The 27,848-nt window shown below is 36.3% G+C and overlaps 1 protein-coding gene across 3 annotated transcripts; it reads left to right on the plus strand.

Moving 5' to 3' along the window:
- On the plus strand, positions 1 to 25,987 carry LOC121421104 (NADH-cytochrome b5 reductase 3-like). 3 transcript variants are annotated; one of them, XM_041615734.1, is made up of 10 exons: positions 2 to 107; positions 8,624 to 8,626; positions 17,276 to 17,431; positions 18,250 to 18,322; positions 19,708 to 19,814; positions 20,926 to 21,055; positions 21,496 to 21,579; positions 22,949 to 23,034; positions 24,285 to 24,384; positions 25,634 to 25,987. In XM_041615734.1, exons 1-10 carry the CDS (start codon positions 87 to 89, stop codon positions 25,804 to 25,806), a joined length of 933 nt encoding a protein of 310 aa, XP_041471668.1. In that variant the 5' UTR covers positions 2 to 86; the 3' UTR covers positions 25,807 to 25,987. The 3 variants fall into 3 exon arrangements, with proteins under 3 accessions (XP_041471671.1, XP_041471668.1, XP_041471669.1); XM_041615737.1 differs by lacking the exon at positions 8,624 to 8,626 and having other exon boundaries at positions 1 to 107; XM_041615735.1 differs by lacking the exons at positions 2 to 107; positions 8,624 to 8,626 and adding an exon at positions 12,626 to 12,706.
- Positions 25,988 to 27,848: the final 1,861 nt, after the last annotated feature.

Here is a 27,848-nt window from a genome sequence, read left to right on the forward strand (position 1 = left end):
TTTTTTCACCTCGCGTATACCATACCCAAAATGATAACGCTCATTTATTAGATCTTTCGATCGTACCATTTTGATCGTCGTGGAAAATGGGCGTGGAAGAAGCTCTGGTAAGTATTTGTTTTTGGTTCTATTTCATATTCTAAGAGTTACAGTCGTTTATCCAACCGTTTAGATCCCGTTTTCCTGAAATAAATGAGCATAAGTGGCGGTAAAATGCATTCGCACTCGCCCAAACATACCGACCGTACACGAACGCTGTCGCTTGCCAATGCTTGCTTCGGCGGACGGGTAAGAAGTCTCGTCGGGCTTGCGTCGGCCCAGACTCCAGAGAGGTACTCAGACGTGCCAACCATGGCATCCATGCCGACCCAGGGCCAGGGGCACTCACACAACATGCGAGGTTAGTAATACTAACCTCGCACAACGCATGTGGTTTCATAGTGGTGTGGTAATTATTAAAAAAGGGATATTGGTTATGAGATTAACCTGTTGGGAAGGAAGGAAAGGGGGTTATCAGGAGGGAAGTATCAGTGATACTTACCAAGAAAGTGATGGTGCAGGGCACGTTGAAAATAACCGAAAGCACGGTGAAAACAATAATGCAGGTAGAACCAAAAAGCAGGCCAAAGTAACTTGCATGCTGTGGTGATATTAATGGGATGTGACGTATTCCTGATGTAGATGTAGCTTGTAGATATAATGTACTTGTAGCTGTTGTAGATAAACTCGAAGAGCGAAAGGGCGAAGCAAAGGTTGTTGTGTTGTGTTCACAGACGTCCTCGTCTCGCTCATGTCGACTCTTCAAGTGATCATAAGATCTCTTGGCTGGCCTGACAATGCAGCTCTGCTGAGTTGTGCACCCAAGCATGGATGAATGCACATGGCTTGGGGTCTATTGTTGTGTGCACACAGCCTCTATAGTACATGAATCCTCTATGTTCCAACCCATCCCACAGTACTATATGTAGGGAGCAGTCGCGCGTGCCCCAGACTGTGGTACATTTTACCACACTCCCCCCGACTTTAGAACATCGTTACTTCCCTTATTTTTGGACTGTTGTTGTCCGGCCATATGTCATATGTACACATGTGGATCTAAGCAGTCCTCAGTGAAAGGAGGGAACGATAAATGTTAATCCACTGCCGCTCTCAGAGGTTTGCAAGAAACTGTCTGGAGTCGCAAGGGTCAGAGGATGAACATGCCATTTAGTCGGTATATTTATATGCCCAAATTTATTTTAAATAAAACAACTATCCAACTTCTCAGGTAAAAGGTCAAGGGGGGACTTATCAATGTGACTTTTGGATACAAGTATTTTAATCAAACAAACGCTGCCACATGATAAACTTGATGCTTATACCGAGACTACAAGAGGGATTTCTAAAGTTTTGCAAAAATATATTAATATCAAAATGGACTGCCAGAAGAGCTAAGGTCAAGCCTTACGCCCACAAGGGAAAGGAGAATACATGAATGCATATTGAAATGCTTATGAAGACTTTGTTGGTGGTTATCATCCCACAAGTCAAGATCTAGAAATCTTTACTGTTAGGGAACGACACCTGAACAATGATTGTCTTCGGAAGCCGATATGTACATTTTCATTTTAAACAAGAAAAAGGTTAAGCTTTTTGAGCAGACGGTTAATGGTGTAGCTAATCAATGTGAATTTATGAAAGGATCCTTCGATTGTTAAACCCCTCACTTGACAAGCTTAACCTCATCCCAGGAATACTGGAATGTCTAAAATTTGTAATGTACATGCATGCTTGCAGCAGCCAGAAAAATAGTTGACCCAAAGGTCTGACAAAATTTCTATAAACTTTGTTATGCTCTTAACCCCTTCCATAAAGATAAATTCTTAAACATGTAAGGATTTGGGGCTTGATTATTATTACTGAATAAATACAAATCTCAATTTCTGAGGCTAGTCCTTGGGCAGGATTTGGTCTGGAGTCCTTTGATGGATCTCCGCCCTTATTGCCAAGAGACAAGCAATCAGATTCAGAAGAATCTGTTAATATTTGTCATCTATCCAGTAAAAAGAGAACCTTATTGAACTCTATCAATTTGCTTAGTTTCAACGATGTTTATATCTTCCTTGCAGAAGTTAACAGATTCCCAAGGAGGTTATAACCAGAATAAAGAAAAAGACATTCTGGTTGTTGTGAAGTTTAAAAATGAATACATGTACATGTTGCTCTGCACAATGCTAAAGTCTGAAGTCATAAAATTCAAGACCTCACACATGTAACCTGCATTAAATAATCCCAGGAATATTGTGCCAAAATTTTAAGTAGCATAATATTTTTCACCTGATTTGTAAACTACTCAAACATTTTGGAAGCAATGGACTGGAAACTCATTTGCTCAAAGTATAAGTTCTATTCATTAACTAATTTAAGAAAAGACCACAAATTAATCTCCCATCTATCAAAAAGATATAGATTGAAATTATTGACAAGTGTTTAAATTTGTGTAATTCTTGTCTCCAATTACATAAAGATATCAAAACAGTGTCAGCTTTTCAAGTTAATTAATGATTCATAGCATAATGATAAATAATATTTCCCATTATTTTAAGTGACTTTATGTCAATGTTAAAGAAGAATTGTATTCAATGGTGTCAATGACATTCTGAGTGATAGTAAAAATGTCAGACTTTAGAAAATGAATGTCAATTTTGCAGCTACTCTAACAAAGACATTGTTAGTTCATCAGCACAAAAATATTCTGAGGTAAGTGCATGTAGTTTGACCATGGACAAGCACATGGGAACAAATACTCTCAAATTAGATATGTACTGAATAAACCAAATGAATTGGAACTCCCTAGTAACACCCCTGATTAACAATTAAGATTAATTCAGACAAACTTGTCTGAACAATTTAGATAAACTAACACCCAGCCCTGGAAGATCCTTAGAGAAAGAATGCAAATTACATAACTCATTGCCCTGGAAGAGAAATTACTCCAAAGGTGAACTATTTACAATGTTTCACCTATAGTCTGAAAAGTTTGTCACCCTTAAAGAGTTTAATAGATTGCCCTACTTTCTATAGACAATAGCAATTCCAACCTATTATGTATGTTCTGCAACCAGGGTTGAAGACAACAAATTTAGATGTTCTCAAGTCTGCTCTCAAATATTCAGAGGGTCTGCTTAAGAAACTAAACAAAAGAAATACATTTGTATTATTTGATTGAAATTGATCAATAGCTTATATTCGGAGGCTTTCTGCAAATCCTCCAATTGACTGAAGAACCCTTGATCAATGGAAATAGCTTTCTATAGAAAGCACTGAATTAAATTATCTAAAGTATCTGCTTAATTATGGGGAGTAGTTTTGTATGAAAGCTTTGAACACAATGGCCTAAGGAATCTAGTTACAAACATTATCAATTGAAATAACTTTGAATCATTTTGAATTCAAAAGCATTTTACCCCTTTTGATAAAACCTAAAGGACGTGCTGTATGTTATATGCGCATGTTAAGCCTGGATAGAAGAAACCTAACTTCCAAAGCATTCCTAAATATAATTATTTAAACTTTAAAGGGATAAAGTAACAATGTTCACAGACATGGTTTATTTTAAATCAATAAAATCACTAAATATTTAATGAAATTTTCATTATTCCCTACCCCCTCCTTTTTATTTATTTTATGTTTAAGTGAACCCAGAGTTCTTCTTGGGTTTCGTTCCCCTGGAACTGATATTTGGGGGTTGTGTTCTCGACACTTTGAGTTAATTGTGTTCGAGACACCTGTGCAAATGACGAGTGTAGGATTTTGATTCCTAATCACAAATGAAAGACTATCTTCAGATTTGGATATTTAGAACACCATGCTTTTGAATCTAAATCAATTTTGGTACAAAATATGAATACCAAGCAATGGTGTAAATTCCCAAGTCAAAAATTGAACAAAATCAAATACAAGACAATTTGTCTCTGAATGATATGAGTAATAGATACACAAGCCAGGAATATTACAAGAATTCTCTTCAGTGAATACCTTATCAAATTTGAGCAAATTAATAACAAGGTATTTTCAAATTATAAGTAAAGGAAAATCATCAATGCCAAAATACAATTTCTTGAAAGTATGCAGGCAAATTAATTTACGCAATTCCATGGTGGTACTAAGGTGGTACCGTACAACCTAAAAGGATAGCAACGGTGATCATGCGCAAACCTATGCTGCATTTGAAGGTCATTGCAAGAGAGACCTTGACAAGAGACAGTTACAGCACTATCCCAGCAGACTGCACGCTTACATGCATCTGGGTAAGGATTAAATCCTACATGTAACAAATCCAACCCAATCTTACATGTATTTACAACAGTATTTACAACAAACATTTCAGACTTTGATTGAAATAAAATTTCTGAACCATCAGAAATGTCATCAGAGTTGATAGTCTTATTATTTACAGTGTTAGCTCTCAACTCTGTTTTGGCTGGAGTGGCTTCTCTTTCTACCACTTTAGGACTTGAAAATAAAGGATCAGAAAAATTATTATTGCACTGCTCCTTTGCAGATTCAGAAATAATAGGAGTATTAACAAATAAGGATGGACCCTTACTAGAAAATGAGGAAACACCTTCATCTAATTTGTTACTGAAATCAAACTTCCCCCTTACTGTTGAAGTCAGTCCCTGGTCAGGTATGGATTGGGAGCCCTCAGTTTCAAAAGTTGTGGTCAAAGCCACTTCTGATTCAACTTTCGGGTCAGAATCCTCCCCACTGGATTGGGAGCCCTCAGTTTCAAAAGCTGTGGTCAAAGCCACATTTATTTCAACTGTTGGGTCAAAGCCCTCCCCATTGGATTGGGAGCCCTCAGTTTCAAGAGCTGTGGTCAAAGCCACATTTATTTCAACTGTTGGGTCAAAACCCTCCCCATTGCCAGAGATCAGACTACCAGACTTGGGTGGATCTGATTTCTTTTTGGAACCCTGGCCTGTTATTGGGGTTGAAGGTCGGCCTCTATCTTCAACCCTTCCCAGTTTGGGTAATTATTAGATTTTGAACGTTTACATGAAGCAAGGGTACTAATGAGATTGTCTAACTTGTTATTAATAGAGGCCATCTCAGTCTTCCATTGAGACTTTCCAACTCCATCAGAGTCCCTTGAATTATATTTACATGATTTTGGGGTAGAATCCTGCAAAATATCAGGGGTAGCCTGGACTGGACATTGTGTTCTGGGGTTTGGAAAATAATGTGAAGAAAATTGGCTATAAACAAAAGCAGGATGCCCTCGGTGAGTTTGGACATTCTGAGGGTATGTATTAGGTGAATCGTTTCCAAACCTATGTCCCAATTCAAAAACTAAATCAAAGTAATCAATTCTGGGGTTGCTTTCAAATATAGCTGCACAAAATTCAGCAGCTTGCCCCTGCAAACACAAATACAAATTATTGATTCTCTGCCTGGCGGTCCAACCTGCTTTATCGGCATACCGAGAAAATTGTTGAAGAAAAACTTTCCAACTACCATTAATGCCATCATAAATTGGTTTGTCTAAAACAGAAACTTTTTCTTTATTAAACCAAGTGGAAGAGGTCTGCCATTGACTTCTAGAAAACATGTGGTATCCTCCACAGTTTGATCAAAAGTATTTCAAACAACCATATTTCAAAAACATGAAACCCAATTTGACCTAACAGAAAATTCTTTGCAAATTTGCCTAAAACTTGAACCAATCACAGTAAAGGAAGTTACAGGCTGAAAATACCTTCCTACTATTTGCATTCAGTCCAGAACAATTTGAAATTCTATGTGGGAATTTAATAATAATATGGAATACAAAGCAGAAAATAAAATTCCTAATCCCACCTTGAGATTTGATAGCAAGACAATATACCCAAGAAAATCAAATATATTCTATCCTGATTTCAATTCCTAAAATCAAGCTATCTTTTTTTATTATTAAACAAGGAACTTCCTTGGAAAATGGCTGAAAATAAGTATCCACTTATTTTATTTTAATCCAGAAAACAATTATTTCAAATTGGAAAATGTGGTGACTATACAATATTCAACAAACTATTGAACTAATGCTCAGCCAAACAAGTGAAAGAAAACAAGCACAATGCAGCTTGGTTCATTCACTAACTGAGCCACGCCCAAGGCAATATTCACAAACAGAACACTGCAAAGAGCATGAAAATTCAGCATTCAGAATCACTCAAAAATTACACAAACAAAATATGGGAAAGAGACTAGAAAATCAAAGTTCCAAAATATCGCAATTTTGCGCAATTTGGGAAATATAACAAATTGATAGCTGGGATAATCTGGAGAATTTGATACTATTATCCCACTAAAATTGGACAGTAAAATTAGTACAAGTTTAAATCCAAAAAACAAATTGCGTATTAAATACAAGGATTGACTTATGCTTTGCAAAATGTCAAAGATACAAATTTATTTCTGGAGTCTCGCTCCCATGCAAGACAACAAGCATTCAGAAAAATAATCAGAATATCACTTTAATATCACAAGCAATAACAAATCAAAAGCACAATGTACTTTATATCTTTTGAGCTTACTCAAAATTATCCAATCTACCCCCTTCCAAAAATTTATGAAGGAAGCAGAACACTCCCAAAGCACACTCAAAATAAACGAAAAGAACGAACTGAAATCTAATGGGATGCCAATTCGCGCAAAGTAAGATTCGCAAGCGCCATTGTGGTAAAATAATAGGAATATTTGGTATGGGATTAACCTGTTGGGAAGGAAGGAAAGGGGGTTATCAGGAGGGAAGTATCAGTGATACTTACCAAGAAAGTGATGGTGCAGGGCACGTTGAAAATAACCGAAAGCACGGTGAAAACAATAATGCAGGTAGAACCAAAAAGCAGGCCAAAGAAACTAGTAGACAATTGCTGTGGTGATATTACTGGGATGTGATGTATTCCTGGTGTAGATGTAATATATAGTAGCTTGTTGTAGATAACCTCGAAGAGCGAAAGGGCGAAGCAAAGGTTGTTGTGTTGTGTTCACAGACGTCCTCGTCTCGCTATGTCGACTCTTCAAGTGATGATTTTATCCCTTAGCTGGCCTGACAATGCAGCCTTGCTGAGTTGTGCACCCAAGCATGGATGAATGCACATGGCTTGGGGTCTATTGTTGTGTGCACACAGCCTCTATAGTACATGAATCCTCTATGTTCCAACCCATCCCACAGTACTATATGTAGGGAGCAGTCGCGCGTGCCCCAGACTGTGGTACATTTTACCACAGTGGACTTTGACGTTTTCATTCATCACACGAATGTGAGGGAATGAAAAACGCCAAACATTTGAGTATTTCTCCACTAATGGAAATTTGTTTTTATGATTCAACTTTTTTTTTTAATGAATTGGAAATTATTTATAAAAGTGTTTTTATCGCTTACCTCCAAGTCTCAACCAGGATACTCCGTTCGATCCGTCCTTAATACTGCGGTGGAAAGTACGCAAACAACAATCGAAAAGCAATTTTTCGTATCGAACATTCTCAATTCAAGTCGTCAGCGCATAATAGGAAATTGTACCAAAAATCAACAGGTTGCATCTCATGTATATACTTATTGGTAAAGTACGCCATCTTTTGACAAGATGATGATGAAAGTGGATTGAACGAGCAAGAAAATAATGCTGATCGCCTAGAATGCAGCTAGCTTGCAACACCGTAAACAAAGGTACGGTAGGCACTTAAGAACCAAGTTTGAAAGGACACTCGTAAAATTACGTCACTCTCGCGATGAATAATCATTAGATCGTGGTCGTGCGTGTTCAATAAAAACTCTCTGCATGAATGAATATTCATCGGCGAGAGTGACATAATTTTACGAGTATCCTTTCAAACTTGGTTCTTAAGTGCCTACCGACTTTGAAATAATATCGCGCGCCCTCTTTAGGCAAAAGTTGATATCAACGCTGATCAAGAGGCATCTACGTGAAGATCACGAAAAATGCTCTTATTTTATTAAAAACAACACCAAACAGAATTCAACAAACGATCCATATGGTTCGGTAAGTGTCATAGAATAAATATAATGCTTAGCTACGATGTAAAGTCATAGTTATTTTAGTAAAAAGGGTGTGAAAGATTCGCGTGCACCAGGTGCATATGAATCCTTCACACACGAGACGATTTGAAACCATGAGTGGGCCAGGGGATGTAGCGTGGTAATTCTGAAAACGTTCTTATCTTTGTTTTATCTTTTATCTCATTGAGATAAACGCTAAGAATTGCAAGTCAGTATTCTGAAAATCTTTGTTCTTAACAACACAGAATTGCAAGTCAGTATTCTGAAAATCTTTGTTCTTAACAACACATTATGTTAAATACCGGTCATGCTGGTACATACCGTGTAATCTGGTCTGGATGACTGCCCCCTTGGCCTTATCTCAACTAGAAAGTCAGATGATCAGATGCCCATTTTTAAGATTTTATCCAATCAAAATGCGCTTTCAGCCTTTATTTTATATTGGCAGTTTAACCAATAGAAGCGTTCGTTATGTCAAGAGAATATCATGAACGCTGGCTGCACTTAGTATGACTTACACTGTTTCTGGCGCATTGCATGAAAATGACTGAGACACGTGTACGAAATAAAGAAATAAAGAAGGTACGAATAAATAACAAAATAGGAAGAAAGAAAGTAAGTATTAGAAGACAGAAAAGGGTCAGAATGAAGTAGAAAAAAAAATGAAAAGAACAGAGCAGAAAATAATGAAAAAAAAGAGTAAACAAAAGAAAGAAAAAAAAGAATGAATAAAAGAAAGACATAGGAGGAAGAAAAAAACAATTATCAATGATAAAGTGAGGAATAAAAAATGAAGGAAAAATAAATAACAGGAAAGAAGGAAACTTAAAGGAAAAAAAAAGAACAAAACAGAAAAATTAAAAAAAATAAAATGAAGGAATAAAGAACCAAAAAAAGATAAAAAATAAATGAAAGAAAAAGAGAAAAGGAAAGAAAACGTAAAAAGTGAAGGAAGAGAAAAAAAAGGAGAATGAAACAGGAAGTGAAAGAAAGAAAGAGATGAGAGAGAACGGTTAGGGTAGAATTGGAGTCAGAAATCAAGGTAAGGAAGAAATATAGAAACAAGGAAAAAATGAAATGAATAAATAAAAAAAAGAAAAAATATCAAGATGAAAGAATGAATGAAAGAAAGAAAAAGAAAGAAGAAATACAAAGATTGAAAAATAAAGTGTAAGAAGAAATAAAAAGGAAAAAGAGAGAAGAGGAGAAAAAGGAAACAAAAATAAAGACTTAGTAAAAAAGAGACGAAAAAAAAACGAAAAGGGAAAATAAAAAACAAAGAAAGATGAAGAATACTTGAAAGAAAGCAAAAAGAAAAAAGAAATTAAAAGATTCAAAAGAATAAAACAACAGATATAAATGAAGAATGAAAGAAAGGAAGAAAGACAGACAGATAGAAAGAAAGAAAAAGAGAAAATAAAGAAAAAAGAGATGGGTAAGATAAAGGGTGAATGAAAGAAAGGGCGGAAAAAATACTTGTTACCACCAGTGGCCATCTGTTTTAAGCAAGAAAGAATGTGGACATTGTGAGATGTGATAACCCTTTAGCTAAAATGTTGTAAATATTATCATAAATATTGTGAAAGATAACAAAGGTAAAAGATAAGAACATTTTCAGAATACCATTTATCTTTATTTTGTTCTTATCATTTTACCGCACTTTTGTGCGAGTAATAAATTTACTCGCTCAGCTTAGGATGGAAAGCAAGATAAGAAAAAGATGAGAACAAAATATAAGAACGTTTTCTGAATACCAATATGAGATCGTGACGCAGATCAGAACATATTTGAGATAAGAACATTTTTAGAATTCCGTCCCGGGACCGTTCCCTGGTCATCTGCCATGCCACACAGCCACGGTCCTCCCGTGTGCAGGGAGACAACATCCTTGACAGATACTATCATTTATGAGCCTTTTTAGACAATATCATAAATATTCTATAGATCTAAGATCCATAGGCATTTTATTTTTCAGATTATAGTAGACAGGGTACAAGGTAACAATTGAATTTAGAATCTAAGTTTCTTTTCTTTCATTCTTTCTCAATCCAGGAAGAGTTCATTTTTTTCTGACAGCCACCCAAAATTGAAAATAAAAATATGGAGAAGATTCAAAATAATATATCTAGCCCCAATATCAAACATATATGATGGGAGAGTGGAAATACGAAAACACGGCTTACTCTGTCAAGTTTTTTAGCAGGATCGAGTGCGTGTAAACTGTCCGTAGACATCGGTTTATTTAGTCAGTAAAGGGTCTGAAAGCCTTAGACTACTTGAAGTATTGGCTTATGTAATATGATTTCTAGAAACCCCCTTTTCGGTATAAGCGCTTCTCGCTAGCATAGCGGGAAGAATCCGGGGGGGGGGGGGCATGTACATTGACGAGTGGCTACCATGCGCGACCAATAAAAATCTCTCCATCTTCAAAATAGTATACAAATATATCAGGCTTTGAGAAAGTATAAAAAGGATGTCTTTTTCAAGATAGGGCACATTACATATGTGTCAAAAACACTAATATAATGAAAAGGGGTATATATTTTCGATAGGAAAGTTATGTGTTTAGGGTCCAATTTGCGAGGGTATAAAAAATCAAGACTAAAATGTTTTATGTGCCTCAACAGTCAACACTACGTGTTGTGGGGAGGTGGCAGAGCTGTACCAAACCCAATGATGTATAGGTAAAGGTAAAACCGACGTCGTCCATGGCACAACAATTTAAATATCACTATACTTGTTTAGGGGTTCAATTCACGGAATACTTGCCAAGAGTATCGTTCTGTTTCCAATTCTTGTTAAGGGTAGGGTTTCACATGCGAATACTTGTTAAGGGGTGCGTTTTCAGAATGTGGAAAATACGTGTTTAGGGGGCTTTTCGTGACCCCATGGTCGCCAATGGTATCCACTTGTCAATGATGATGTCACATCTCCACTTGTTGTTTTGTATATGAAAATAGGTTTATTCAAATTTTTTCCTCCAAGAACTAGAAAAATTGGATTGACATCTGATTTAGTGTCTTAGATATCTATTGCTGCAACCTATTTCATTATAAGGGAGACATATCATTCACACAAGTATGAAATAATGAAAAAAATATGATTTTATGTAATGACATAAGAAAATGGAAAGTGGAGATGTGACATCATCAGCCCACCTACATGTAATGAACATTCATGATGACTGTTTTCACAAAATATAGCTAAACTTTAAACTTCAATAATTTTGTTATTTGTTATCCAATTTTGATGAAATTTTTGGCATTTTGCTCAGTGAATTCTACTCTTATTTATTAAAATATAAATACTTTCAGCCCGGACCATCCCTTTAATATATATTGTCGTTTGCCCATCAATATTTTGCAGTATCACTGTCACAGTTTGGGCGCATGGATACTTCATCTTGATCACACATGTATTATATGTTAATGGTTTTTGTTGTTCTGCTCTGAAGCGCCTTGAGCATCTAATCATGATGGAAAGTGCGCTATACATGTACAAATCTCATGTATTATTATTTTATGAGTGATTTGGACCCCCTGTGACTCAACTAACCCTTTTCCTGCAGTAAGAACATGACTGGGAGTGGGAACCAGGAAAAAATGTGGAATTACAGGCTTCAGGGAAAGAGTTCCTCTTGTGACAGCCACCCAAAATAACAAAAGATTTTATTTGTAACCGATTTTGATGAAATTTTCGGCATTTTGCTCAGTGAATTTTACTGTATGTATTAAGATATAAATATTTTCAGCCCGGACCATCCCTTTAAGGGCATGAACTGAAGTTACAGGAACTTATTCTTTCCCGCTACCATCATCAAATGGGACCACCTGAGAGAGAGTGTATCAACTGGCCATCATCAAATTCATTCAAGTACTTAATAGTCAATCGACAGAATCTTCTCATCGTCTCAGTACACTCTCTCTGTCTCGGCTGATGTGATTTTGCCTGGTACATAAATCCAGAACCTTGTTATTTTTTAAGCCTGTAAAAAAAGGAAATGCACACCTTATTTAAAATTACTTAAAAGAGAAATGCCAGAAATTGCAGTAAACACTGCTTTCATGAGAAAGTCTGTAAAATAAGGTTTAATTGTCAGTATATCATCGAGGATCTAGATCTGGTACAGTCACATAAACTGAACTTTGTGAAATCTTGAAATCTACGCTGAAAAATGTTCACACTGAAGATCACCAACACAGAAAAGCGCACGTGGGACAGTGTAGTATTACTGCATTGAATGTCGGGCCCGACGCCTTGACCCGAATCCTGTGCTTACATGTATATGCTGATTTCTCAGCAGTTACACAATTTCATCCAGAATCCTTTGGCACATATGTTTTATCTATACGAACAGACACTTTGGTGGTCATTTCATTGGATTCTGTATGAACTCATTTTGATATCGTTACCAAAACTGGCATTTACCTTTAAATTACTTTTTTCCCTCATATAGGTTCTTACCTTCCAATTATTAACAACACTGCATATTGATGTCATTAATTCTGCAAATATTAAATTGCTTTCCTCCCCTTTTTATTTTGCTTCGCATATGCTCATGAAACTGGCCTCCATATCCTTGTGTTTGTGGCTTTTCACTGGTTTCCAACGATGCTATAAAATGAAAATCATTTGCTCATGAACCATCACATCGCAAAGAAGGTAATTATTAACTGGCAGTAATGGATGGGGGGGGGGGCTCACAAATTTTGAGTGTGACTGAATGTATGTGTGTTTTAATGCTAACACGCAACCATTTCACACATGTTATTGATTACATGTGGTTAGTCTGCAGGCAGAGACCCTTGGTTTTCACAATTCGCATACTAGTAGAGCATAATGCAGAGTCTGAATTAGACTGAATTAGACTATGTACTGTTGCTGGCTCTACCAAATCTTATTTGACAAAGACAGAGTCTTTGGAGTCTAGTCTTTACTCTAGACCTGTTATTGGTTGAAGTGTCAAATATGAGTCTGAGCCTGCAGACTAACATATAATTTAGAATAGGTTCTCCAATGATTGCTATTAACCTAAATAGACTGGGCTATTTCGACGCCTAAGAAGACCGGGGGGGGGGGGGGGGGGGCTGATCTTGCCGACTTGCCCCCCCCCCCCCAGTCTTTTTAGGGTTAAGGCTTTGTATTGCTGGACCCAGATCTGGGTCCCATAACACAAAGGTAAGCGATTAATCGTACGTTTGATTTTTACAATTGATTGTACATTGTAGTCAATGCAATCAATTGTAGAAAAATGTTCAACGATCATTGCTAAGCTTTGTGTTACGGGCAAATCACACAACTCTTTGTGAAACCCCTCCCGGAACCAGAAACTTCTGCATGCAGGAAATGTTTGCATATTTTGCAAAACTAGTGTTCTGAATGATACCTGATAATGATATTCAAACTTTTGTAGATTTCATTCTTTGAATCAGGGGCGGATCCAGGATTTTCCAAAAGGGGGTGGGGGCACATCTTCCAGATGACAAATTTGACAAGCAAAAAATAAAGGCCCTCACTTTAAAAGGAAGGGGGGCCAGGGCAAAACTTGTGTTTCAATGGCATTCTCACATTACAATTTTAATTCTAGCCCTCACGGGGGGGGGGGGGGGGGTAGGAGCCGGCTGTGCAACACTCCCCCTGGATCCTCCAGTACTTTGAATTCCCTTTCAAAAATGCACTATTATTAGGAGTGGGCTATAAATGGGTGATTTTTGGTTTTACTGTGGGAACAGTTTTTTTGTGTTCCTTTTACCTTATCTCAACATGAAATGACAATATTTTTTTGTCTCGGGTCCGAGAAAAAAGTGTGCCGGGCCAAAATCCAAAATGGCCGCCAAAATCCCCCAAAATCACAGTTTTGGCCACAACTTCTTTATTTGGTGGTCTTTTTCTCTGGTTTTGGTGTCTATTCATATGTTTTAGGGGGCAGGCAATTTGTTTTTCCTATAATTAGCACTTTTAAACCATTATTTGTAGAGTTAAAAGGTAATTATACCTAAATTTTCCCATTTTTATAGCCTTTATTCAGCCAAATATAGGTTTTATTGTCCTGGAGTTCTTGGATATTAGATGGTACGAGGTCAACAATAGCAAGCAGCTTCATAGAGCTATATTGCTTTTATTCCTCTACGATGGGTTTTACGGATATTTGTGAAATATATCTTATTAAATAAAAAAATGTTAATTATCCATAGGGGCTATACAGTATACAATGTACTGTTACTGTACATACTACACTGCATATTTCCATGCATTGACCACCATGACATATGACAAGGCCTGTATATAAACTATAGTGTCATAGAAATAAGCTCTTAAGGTTTAAAATTAGATTGTGAATTTGATTGCTTGTCAGCTGATGTACATGATGAAACCAGCAACGTAAATTGCACATAAAATATCACATATCATATACGTACATCACATATCTACATGTAGCCATATCTTCTTCATTTGGAGGCTTTTTTTACCTGGTTGTGGTGTCTAACTGGCCTGTGTTTATGGGGTCAGGTAACTTTATAATCATGGTAACGTTGATCAACAGCCAATCAGAACCAAGGATTCCATGTACATGTAAGTTACCATTAAGTTAACATAATGGTCAATTTTTATGCAACGGGGCCCAGAATATCTACAGTGTAAATGCCATGATGTGGGGATTATTACCTGTCTCTGCCCCCTGAATTAGCATATTTGACAAAACATGTCCTCAGTTTCTGAGACAAAACATATCTTCAATTTCTGAGGCATCTAATTCTAAACCTAAGAGCTCATTTCTACATGTATAACACTAGTTTATACATGCCTTGTCATGGTGGCCAATGCATTTATGCAGTGCAGTACATTGTATGTACAGTACATTGTATACTGTATAGCCCCTATGAATAATTAACGTGTTTTTTATTTAAGATATATTTCACAAATATCCGTAAAACCCATAGTAGACAAATAAAAGCGATACAGCTCTATGAAGCTGCTTGCTATTGTTGACCTCGTACCATCCGCTATCCAAGAATCCCAGGACGATAAAATCTACTTTTTGGCTGAAAAAAGGCTATAAAAATTGAAAAATTTAGGTATAATTACCTTTTAACTCTACAAATAATGGTTTAAAAGTACTAATTATAGGAAAAACAAATTGCCTGCCCCCAAATACATATGAATAGACACCAAAACCAAAGAAAAAGACCACCAAACAAAGAAGTTGTGGCCAAAACTGTGATTTTGTGTGGTTTTGGCGGCCATTTTGGATTTTGGCCCGGCACACTTTTTTCTCGGACCCAAGACAAAAAATATTGTCATTTCATGTTGAGATACATTACAAGGAATAAAAAAAAACTGTTCCCGTATTGAAATTACAAAAAAAGTATTTTTGACCCATGTATAGCCCACTCCTACTATTAACTTGCTTTACGAGTTTCATTCTTTGAAAGTTTTTTGTTGTTGACAACTTGTGTGTTGATTGCACTTGTTATTTGCTCTGCTCTGTGTTAACAAAATTATAGAGATTTAAATGTTATTGTTTATTTTGTTTTTTTGCCAGGTTTTATACATACTTGTTGCCAGGGGCGGCAGAACTGTGGGGGGGGGGCAGGGGGGCACTTGCACTTGACCCCCAAAATTCCCAGTATGAAAAAATGCCTTTTTTAAAAACAAATACCTATTTTGAAGTAAAATATAAATTTTAGGTTAGATAATCACAATATTTTTTTGGCTCCCGCTTCGTGCTCGCATCAATTACTGTTTAGTAAGGTATTCATTCTGTTCTTGGTTACAAAAAGCGGTTAGAATAGAATGTCCAGTTTTCAGGTTGGAATATCATGAATTTTAAGGCAAGTTTCACAAATTTAGATTTGAAAATGTTTCAAACCGCTCGCTTGCTACTCTCGCTCATGGAAAAAAGGAAGCCTGACTATTTATTTCATCAATCTGAAATCATTTTAAAAAGGCTATGTTCAACTTAATTACTACAAAACTACTTGCAGATGATAATATGGTGAAAATATCAATTTGCATAAAAACGCCCATTTTGACATATACATGTAAGTGCCCTTTTTTGCTTTGCCCCCCCCCCAACGAAAATATGTTCCGCCGCCCCTGCTAGTTGCTGTGTTTTCTGTTAAAAAATAATGCTGTCATGTAAAATTGCAAAATAAGAAGCGTAGCTGGAACATCAGATTCCATGCATGTTCAAGCTTTCACAATCATATTTTCTCTTTTATCAAACCCAATATTCCTACATTTAATTTTCATGAACTCCTAATCTTGAAGCCACCTAAAAAATGGACCATGTTTAACAACAGTAAGCAAATGCCATTGCACACCTTATGACTTGTCTATGACCTATTTTTTGGAACAAGCAGCATATTTTATTTTTAAAAAATATTTTACTCGTGGAATGATCTTACATGTATTTGAGGTTAGGGATAACTATTCATATTAATTGCAAGGCATTAGTTTGCAGTTTTGGCAAAGTTGGTTAAAATTTACACAATCATGCAATTGATATGACACCATTACGATTCTGAATTAAGTTTGCTTTTACATGCGCATGTGGTAGCATACCTCTGGTTGACATGTATCTGAAAGTACATACATAAGGTTATAATTCGGAAAGAGTTTTTGGTTCTGGAAAAGTAAAGTTATTAAGGATGAAGGGTTTATAAATTTGCAGTGTAGTTTTAGAGAGTAGATTTGATGTTTCGCTTTACAGGGCGATTGTTACTGGAGCAAATGGCATTAAACCCTACATTTACATGTACATCTGTATGAACAGGAAAGAAATAGCCATAAATGTATAAATTCGAGTACTGGTATTCAGATGATTTTGAACATTGGACTCTAGTTTATTTTATTATTTAGTCTTCCCATCATTTCAACCATTCCAATTTCGGGTCGTTAACTAAGCATATTACGGAATGCAGTGGCCTATCAGACTAACCATTTTTTATACATGTAGCTTCTTGGCAGTTCCATAAAATGTGTACGTCCAGCCCCTGATGTGTGGGACCTTCATGAAATTTTCCGTCTCTGATTTCTTGTTCTTTTGACAGTCTGTCATGTTCTCAAAGGACCATTACTTGGTCAGTTTATGAAGTAAATTATTAAAGACAGTATGAGAAATATCGGAGCTGGACCTACAAAAAGGTTGATCATTTTATGGAGTTGCCCTTCTGCACGAGAATAAACCTCACTCTAATCCCTTTTCTGACATCCTATCCTTGCTTGTAGTTTGGTGTGCCTGTAGTGGTAGGGATAGGTGTGGTAGTCCTTACAATCGTTGTAGGACGCTACTTCTTCGGAGGCGGTCAAAAGAAGGCGAAAGGGCCCAAGAAGACGTTGATTGACGCGGACACCAAGATTCCTCTGCAGCTTGTTGACCGTGAGGTAAGTTCTTAGATTTTATATTTCATCTTATACAATGACATACATGTACCTCCCAAAGAGGTCACAAGACATTTCCATGTCTGCCAAGTGTCTTTGTTTCATTTCAATAAGCCAGTTGGTAGTTCCACTCTGCGCATGATCAGAGGAAGGTCATTGGGATTAAAGTGACATAGTGGTTTAAAATTTGATGAGATAAGCACCAATTATGATGTCTTGATTATTCATATATTTTTTTAATTGGACATAATTTCATTTACGTCCACGAAAAACAACAATGCGCCCACAAACGACTGGTATTTCACAGTTAGCCAAGCACATACACATTCTACAACATGCTATATACATGTAATATGCATTCAAAGTAGAAATGCAACAAATTAAATTGTTCATTGGTGTGCTATTCTAGTCACCTGGTCTTCTGGGCCCCGTCTTACAAAGAGTTGTGATTGATCCGATTAATCGCAACTATGGACGGCCAGCAATATCAACATCTAAAATGCATGTTGGTTCAAAATATTTTCTAGATATGCTGTATATTCATACACTCATCCTTTTCTTGCAAGTTCATTGAGTAAATTTCCTGCAAAACAAATTCTGACATGGATTCCAGAGTTACGATTGATTGGATCAATCAAAGTCTAAACAAACAAGGATATATGTGTCTTTATTAGAATAAACAAAACAACAAATTACATGTGGCAGTAGAGAAAAACACACCAATTTGATGATCAAGGCAAATATGGTCTGCTTCCTTGTTTCTGATATTAAACTCTGGTATAAAATCTGGTATTAAACCTAGATTTTGTTCAATATTGCAGGAGATTAGCCATGATACTCGTCGCTTCCGCTTTGCCCTACCAAGCAAGGATCACATCCTTGGACTTCCAACAGGTAGGTCAGGGGCCTGCAACACAAAGCTTATCAATCAATCATAGAACATTTTTTTAAATATTGATTGCATTGACTACAATGTGCAATTAATTGTCTTGATAATCAAGTGTAAGATTAATTACTAACTTTTGTGTTATGCCAGTCGAATCGTTTATTTTCACTTGGGCTAATTATACTGGGTGGTAGGTAAACCTACATGTAGGTTTAAAACCTAGTCTAATCTTGAATTTGAACCACATGTAGATGGTATTCTGGCTTCATAATATTCCTTCTATATTCGTGGCAATTATAATGTACTAACAAATTTATTATTCAACTTTTTTTTCTGTTCTTCCCATTTTTGAAAACTGTTTGCAAGCGGAAAAGAATTATTTTTTAATGGTGAATTCATAGGTTGACAACTGGCACTCCATAAAAGTTTGATCCAAGACCCATGTCACACCTGATTTCCTACCCAAGACCAGTCTAGGGGCGCCCGAGACTGGTTTCCAAAGAGTTAATTTGACCCCCTATTATACTGGAATCGTAACAAGTGTCAGGGCGTACCGAGACAGCTTTATGTTGCATGAGACTAGCATACGTGGGGGGGATATTTACAGTGGTTCAAACCACCCCTAAAATTTTAAAATTTTGTTACAGACCTTTTTTTTTTTGCTTTTCAATTTTTTTTTGAGGAATGAAACAACATTTGTGATGAAGGCCTATTTTTTTTTTGGGGGGGGGGGTTATTAACATTTCATAGAGCTTGAACCCCCCCCCCTTTCAGAAATAAAAATCCTGTGTACTGTAGTGCCTGAGCCTACTTAGCCTATCCGGTGTAAAAGTTGTCTAAGTTCACCCACTAAATCACGGCTATCAGAATACCACCCGTTAGGTCTACTGTCAATGGATTCAAATTGCTGTTTGTTCTACTACACTTGTGAAATTCCAACTTAAGACTTTTTCAGTCTAATTTCCACTTTAATTTCTAATTGACAGTTTTTCAAGTCATAAATTTTTCAAGACAATATTAGAAGTATAATTCCCTATCGCATACAACTTACGTTATCATTATCAAGTATAGGCAAAATTGGTGTGAATGTACATGTATCATTTCAGGTCATAAGGCGAGGGTCATTTGCGGTCAACAAAGTAAATATTTCATTATCAAAGGAATTTTTGTAATTTTTTTTTTTTTATGGGGGGGGTGGTGAAAGGTTAGTTTTCAAGGACAGCACTGCTACTACATGTATATGAATTGCGTAATTCAGGCTACCAAAAGAATTCCACTTGTTGATGCAAGTAACCTTTTTTTGTTACAGTTTAAATGAGGTTTTAAAAATCCAATCGAACTTACATCAGAAATATCAGGATTTCTATTTTTTTTTTTGCTGTGTGATGTGTAGGTCAGCATATCTACTTGACCACCCGTATTGATGGCAAGCTGGTTGTGCGTCCTTACACACCGGTCACAAGTGACGAGGACAAGGGATATGTAGATCTTGTTATCAAGGTAAATCATCCTCAGTGATTGATTGGGTGATGGATTGATTGATCAATTTGTTGTTTGTTTGATTGATTGATTGTTTGAATGATTGCTTGATGAATGAATGATTGCTTGAATGAATGAATGATTGCTTGAATGAATAAATAAATAAATGAATGAATGATTGCTTGAATGAATGAATGATTGCTTAAATGAATGAATGAATAAATGAACTAATGGATGAATGAATGATAGCTTGAATGATTGATTATCAGCCAATCACCTCCAAAAAAGTAAACCAATTACACTCAATGGCCTGAATTCACAAAGGTGGTTTTGAAAACCATCAGTTGAACCAATTGTTTATGCCTATTTATGCCCATTGTTTACGCCTATTTACCACGCAAAGTGTATATTAAAAAATGTCCAATGCTGATGCATACTTTTCTCACAGTGTGCCAAATTGAAACCTGTTGCCATGGTTAAGTACAAGTATTTTATTAATGAGTCCACTGTTTTGAATTAATGAGTCTACTCTTCAAACAGTGGACTCATGAATAAAATAGCGTACCTAACCATGACAACAAGCATCAATTTGGCGCATTGTGAGAAAAGCGAGCATCAGCATTGGACATTTTTGATATACGCAGTATTTGAGTGTAATTCGGAAATCTGCATAAAGCATGGGTAAAACCACCTTTGTGAATTCGGGCCATCCTGATCATTGCTATGGACAATTATCTGTACAATATCTTTTAGGGCCAGGAGCGTCTGCCCTTTAGGTAGGAACAGTTGTGTAATAAGCCCAACATTTTGAGGGGGTAGGCCATGGTCTGTTTGGCAAAATTTCTGTTGAAAAAAAGAGCGAGCAAAAACTTTTGTTTGCAAATAACTTGTATTCGAAATTTAGGAATACAATTTTGTGATAGATGTAAACATAATAATATATACCTTTAATACTTCACCAATTTTCCCTTTCCTTTTGTAGATTTTCCTTTGTTTTTTTCTTGGTCGTGGAACTTTTGGGGGGCAAGAGTCCCCCACCCCCCCCCAACACACATACAAACTATCACCTGTGTGTAGGGATGATCCTTTGAGTTACTTTTGATTTTCTGTTTTATGATTCCATAAATTCTAGGTGTACTTCAAGAATGTACATCCCAAGTTCCCTGAGGGAGGCAAGATGTCGCAGTATCTTGAGAACCTTCCAATCGACGATGCCATTGATGTCCGCGGTCCTAGTGGTCTCCTTGTCTACGATGGCCAGGGTAGGTCATCATCCAGGGAGGCGTTCATAAGTCATCTTGTCAGTTACTTTGTGTTTAAAAGAGATTTGTTTCACAATTTGTAATAATAATGATAATAATTAATAATGATAATGATAATATTAATAATAATGATACATATGATTTATATATTAGCGTCTTTTTCGTTTTTATTAAATGCTCAAGGTGCTTAGAAAAGAGCAAAACATAAAAGTAAAGAGAACTAAAGAGTACTAGAAAAGGTAAATTACAAATGAGGGAAAATGTCTGTCTTCAAACAAGTACCTGCTGGTGAACAAATGCAATTTTATGTTGTTAAACAAATAGAGCAAAGTTCAAAATATGGGTCATTAAATTTTTAGTTGCACTTTATGAGTTAAAGTATGGAAGAAAAAATAAAATAAAAATCACCATTTATCTGTCTTTCATTCTGATTTGTAAAGGTAACTTCAGTATCAAGCCGGATAAGAAATCTGCACCAAAAAAGAAGTTTGCCAGGAACATTGGTATGATAGCTGGTGGTACAGGTAAGACACAAGATATGATAGTATTTAGCACATATTGTATAGGGGAAGGCGGGGTGAGTTGTGACACTTTTTGCCCCTATGCTCAACTTCCCTGCCTTCCCCTACCATTAAACCTCTGTGTGGGCTTCCAAAGGGACTTGGATGTTATTACCCTGGCTTTAGCCCAACAAGCTTATTACTCAGGTTTCCCAGTCATGGAAAGTCAGGGAATTTGGAAAATTTTTGAAAAGTTATGGAAAATTCATGGAATTGCATTTACCTCTTGGCTATGGCAGCTTTCCAGTTTGTCGTGTCTCGCAACTCTCATACTCTGATCATACTCTGTCAAGTTGATGTTCATGATTTCCATTTTTCCTTGTTTTGTGACATCCCAAATTCTACCTAACTTCCACGGGAAGTCCTTGAAAGCAGCAATTAAGTCATAGAAAAGTCATGCATCTAAACATTTATTGCCATTTTATACCGATTTTATTTTTGTACATTTGTACACCATGACTAGTGAGGAGAGCTTCATAACTGAAAGTAGTTTTTCTTTTAGTCATCCTCATGCACTAGTCGGTGGTAATTTCTTCCTCTTGTACATATTCTTGCTGTCTTTTGCCTGGAAATAAAATAAATAAATAATAATGGTTCTCCTTTCACAGAGCTGCCAGCTATTACTGATTTCCAGTATTGGACAATTAAAAGAATACTGACAAGTGGCTTCATGCTAGATACTTATTTCTAAAGTTTCAGTTTTATGTGTTCTATGGTATTTTGAAAACACTGATTTCCTCACCAAAAAAAAAAAATTCACTGAAATATCTTTGTTCAGGTTGGCTCTACTACCAGGATGATTTGGAGTTAATGATTTTCCAACGACCCATATTGCATGGGTTTCTTGTATTGTTTATTATTTATGATATTCCTCTCAAGCCCAGTCAATGTAATATGACTATATTCTTGTAGGCATGATTCCCAGTCTACTGATTCTACAGCTAGTCCATTATGTTGCATGAATCTCTATTGAATGAATTGGATTTTCATTCTTTTCTTTGATTTTAATTCCAAAGGAAAATGAAGCGAATGACTCAAACTACATACCGATGGTGAATAAGATTAATGTGGTTAATATTTCTGATATTCCCCTCTAACCCAGTCAATATAATAGGACTATAACTTATAGGTATCATTCCCTTTCTACTGCTTGCTAGTAGAGGTGAATCTGTCTGAAATGACCTTGGTCTATTCTTTTATTTGAATTGCAATGAATAACTTTGAGTGAATGACTAAACTGCATACTGTTGGTGAATAAGATTAATGTGGTTTATAGTTTTGATATTCCCCTCAAGCCCAGTCAATATAATACGACTATAACTTGTTATTGTAGGTATCACTCCGATGCTTCAGCTTGTCCGTCAGGTCTTCAGAGATGACAAGGACACCAGTAATCTCTGGCTTCTGTTCGCTAACCAGGTGAGACATTGGGTTAAGTTTACAAGAAAAGTAATAGTGTTAAATACATGGTTTGAATATGGGGGAGGGTGCAGTACCTCAATTGATCGAGCAGAGGTCTAGCAACCAGGTTTGAAGAAGCGGTGTCAACACCAAATCTTAACGGAAGGTTAAGTTTTTGAAATGACAGCATAACTTAAAAAGTATATGGACCTAGTTCATGAAATTCGGCCATAAGGCTAATCAAGCATCACTGAACATCCTGTGTGAATTTCAGGTCACATGACCAATGTAAAAGGTCAATGAACTTTGGCCATGTTGGGGTTATCTGTTGAATTACCATCATAACTTTATAAGTTTACGGATCTGATTCATGAAACTTTTTTTTAATTATGTTTTTATTGTTTTCATAAAAAATCAATTGAAACTTGGATATATGAGTAATCAAGTATCTTTGAAGATCCCATCCGAGTTTCAGGTCACATGACAAAGGTCAAAGGTCATTTAAGGTCAATGAACTTTGGCCATGTTCAGGATATTTGTTGAATTACCATCATATCTCTGTAAGTGTATTGGTCTAGTTCATAAAATGTGGCATAAGAGTAACCAAGTATCAATGAACATCTTATGCGAGTTTCAGGTTACATGACCAAGGTCAAAGGTCAATGGGATTTGTCCCTGTTCGGGGTATTTGTTGAATTACCATCATAACTCTGTATTAAAGTACATTGGTCTAGTTCATAAAACTTGGAAATAAGTGTCATCAAGTATCACTGAACATCTCATGCGAGTTTCAGGTCACATGACCAAAGTCATTTAAGGTCATTGAACTTTGGCCATTTTAGTGGTAATTATTAGATTGCTGTCATAACTTTCAAAGTTTATAGATATAGTGTATAAAATGTGGATATAGAGGCAATCAAGTACCACTGACAAGTTTTAGGTCACATGATCAAGGTCAAATGTTAATGAACGTAGTATTGTATCATTATATGAATGGTGTTTTTTGTGAATAATTATTTCATAGCAGTTTTCAAAGTCAGCTCTGCTGCAATATTAAATCGCGTGATGCAGGTGGGACCGTCAGAGGCATTCCACTTGTTTTGATAGCAAGTGTGAATAAGCCTTATTATAATGCCTCTTCTATTTTTGGTTCTTTTAGGCTGAGAATGATATCTTGTTACGCAATGAGCTTTATGAAGTGTGCAATATTATTAAGCAAGTGTGAATGAGTCTTGTCATAATGTCTCTTCTATGTTTGGTTCTTTTAGACCGAGAATGATATCTTGTTGCGCGATGAGCTGGAGGAAGTAAAAAAGGAGCAACCTGACCGGTTCCATCTCTGGTATACTCTGGACCGTCCTGGTGATGGTAAGTAGTTACTGTCCACTAGATTGCCACGGTAAATTGCCAACTCGTCTACTGGCAACTCATCCACTCACCACATGGTCTACTTTCATTTAGTCTAATGCCATTCCGTCCATGAACATTTCGTCTAACAACCGTTGGGTCCAATCATCACTTTGTATGTGGACTAACTGGCTATTGGACCAACTGGTTATTAGACGAAATGGTGAGTGGACGAATTGGCAATTAGACCATGTGGATAGTGGAAGAACCGATGGTAGACCAAATGATAGTAGACGAGTTGGCATTTGGACGAATTGGCATTAGACCAATTGGAAATGACCGATTTCAACATGGTCTATACCCTTTTTGTCTACTTTTCATTTGGTCTAGTCCCATTTTGTCTATTCCTACCAGTTTGTCTACTGATCATTTGGTGTAATTGCCATAGCCCATTTTGTACATATATCGGAGACAATTTGAAAATAAGACTATTTGCTCTTAGACCAAGTGGATATATACTGTTATTACAAACTGAGACCCCTCAGTCCAGCAACCAAATCTTTAAACTAGGGGCCCATATCATTAAGAAGTACAAATAATTACAACTGTCATTTTGAAAGTGTTATGATATCTTGCATGAAAGCTATATATGTAGCTGCATGTTTATAAGATTGATGACAAGTCAGCCTTTGGTTGCGATGATCTTTTAATAAACCCCTCCATCCTCTTTGCCATTATGAGAAATACCGTGGAAACCTCGATTGTGATTGGCTGTTGAGCCATGGTAGTTGCCATAATTGACAAGGACCACATGACTAGAAAAAAATTACTATCTGGTACAATGTAACTGCTGCCTTACTACTTAATTTAGTATGCTTGTCCTGAAACATGTTTGGTCCCTTCCCACTTGCACTTTGTTCACTTGTCTACCATTCATGGATTTAGTATGAAATTGTAAATTTTTTTTAGTGAGAGGTTGTTATAAGCTTGAAACTTAGGAATATTCCTATTTTGTGCACAACAGAGGGCCTGTCCAAAGCATTGTGACCATCTCAGATAACCTAGTACTTAGCAATTCTCTGTTTTTCAGGTTGGCATTAGATCCTGCTAGGTCCCCTTCCTAGGCCTATAACATGCAATAACTTATTATATAACAAAATGAATGCTCCTGTTTTCCAGGTTGGGAATCCTGCTAGATCCATCCCTTCCTAGGCCTATTACATGCAATAACTTATTATATACATGTAACAATGCTCCTGTTTTTTTTTAGGTTGGGAGTACAGTTCAGGTTTCGTCAGTGAAGAGATGCTAAAGGATCACATGCCCCCTCCGGGAGATGACACCCTCATCCTGATGTGTGGCCCTCCACCTATGATCGACTTCGCTTGCAAACCTAACCTTGATAAGCTCAGCTACACCGAAGACATGCGTTTCGCCTACTGATAAGCCAGCAGCCATGTTGGGGAGACTGGTACTAAACGGGAGGGGGTGGTTTCCCAAAGGGTTTAATATCTTTGACTGTTTTTTGTGAGTGACATCGCCAGTGCCATACTGCTTTTAGCACGTGCCATAAGCTCATTCTCGGCATTCAGTCTCACCTTAAAATGTGACTCTCGACATCCAACGAAACAAAAAAATTAATTTGTTATCCTTTTGATCTGTACACAATTCAAAATTCTTTAAGAAAGTAATTTAGTCTATTTAAGTTAAACAGTAGTGTGTCTACACAATGACTTGTGTCTTGCCTTCGAAAAATAATGATATGAAACTGTAGTTTCTATATCCTTGCTATAACATTTTGGTGTTCTTTAACCTATTTGAGACTGAGTCCACAGTCAAGTGGACCGTGGTCCATGGAAAATTTGTGTTACAGCGCAATAAGCCAGTCTCCAGGGGGTAAAGTGATGTAACAATATGAAATGTAGATGTCAATTTATTTGAGAGTAAATAATTTAATATGTAAGTCTGCAGTACATTATCACTTGATCAACAAAATCCAGAAGTAATGAAAAAATATTCATTTGATTCTTGTACCCTTCATTTCATTATATCCAAAGGTGGTCTGTTATATATTTAATAGCTTTAAAGAAACACATTTAAATGGAATGGTAGCACAGTACTGTTTAAATCAAGGTAAACATACAGTATTATTATGTTGGCTGATTATTTACTTTTGCTGATTTCAACTATTTACAGGAGAATGAATTATAATCTCTTCATAATTAAGTAGTGTGCTTTATCATGATCAAAAGTCAAGTCATATTCGAATTCACACGAATGACAGCGTAGTATGAAATGTTTTTGATATAGTACAATTGTGTTGATCAAAACAGATTATTTATTTACACCTCCAGTTTATTATTGCTGACAGAGAAGCTTTAAGAACCATAATTCAGTTAATGGAGTAAGTTTGAATAATCAGTGAAGTGGAAAAGGAATTTGAGAGCTTATGAGAATTCCTGCTCAACTTTCCCCTCTCATTTAGGCAGCAGCTGCAGCTATTTCTTTGTTGTTACTCTAAGAGTGTGCTCACCAATTATTATTATTAAATAAGAATGTTGATTTTTAAATCTAAACAGCAACATGAATCATGATTTAAAATGCAGTTACAAAACAAAACAAAAAGGTACCTCATGGTTTAGCATGACATTATGGATAAAGCTGCAGCCACTGCCTAAATTTAGGCTACCTTTGCACCATTATCCATCAAGGAGATATATATTTATCGTCAGCTGAAATGCTTAATTTGAGTAAGTTCATGTCAAATAGAAATGTGTTATAATATGTAGCTTTGGATCAATTGTGATACTTGAAACTTTTGGAATGGTATTTTTACAATATACACCTTTATGTTTCCAAGAACAAAAATGAGAAATTTTAAATCAGGAGAATGTGAAATGATCCCTTTAAGTTGTGATGTGATTTTGCACTATTTTGCATGATTAATCAAGGGGGTGTGGAGGGTATGCTATGTGCCTATCTTATTGTACAGGTGCTAAAAAGGGAAATTACTGGTAATGTACCACCAAAGTTACTTTTTCATTGAAATTAATGTTTAGTGTATGTGCATGGTTTTGATTATATGATAATCATGACGATTAATATACTTCTTTTTTTTCATTGAGATTGTTGTTTTTCTTCTTCAAATATGTACTATTATGCATAATTGATTTTTTGATACACAATTGTATTGGAAGAAATGCATACATATTCCAATACATGTAGTTTCCCTTTTTTTTGGGGGGGGGCTTATTGTATTCGCACGGAGTTATTCACAATTTAGAATGCCCTTTCCTGTGTTAAATGATGACTGCACTTATTTTGTGAGCTCTAAGTTCAAATAATTTTGCAACCTCAGTTAATATGATGAAGAAACCTTTCAGACATACACTAGTTCACTTCGTAAAGTTATGATTAACTTTATGAACAGTTTTGTGCCGCTCCCCGCTGTAGTACTGGGAAGTATTCAATTTATCTTATTTGCA

Source organism: Lytechinus variegatus, chromosome 9 (assembly GCF_018143015.1).
Source record: "Lytechinus variegatus isolate NC3 chromosome 9, Lvar_3.0, whole genome shotgun sequence".
NCBI lineage: Eukaryota > Metazoa > Echinodermata > Echinoidea > Temnopleuroida > Toxopneustidae > Lytechinus > Lytechinus variegatus.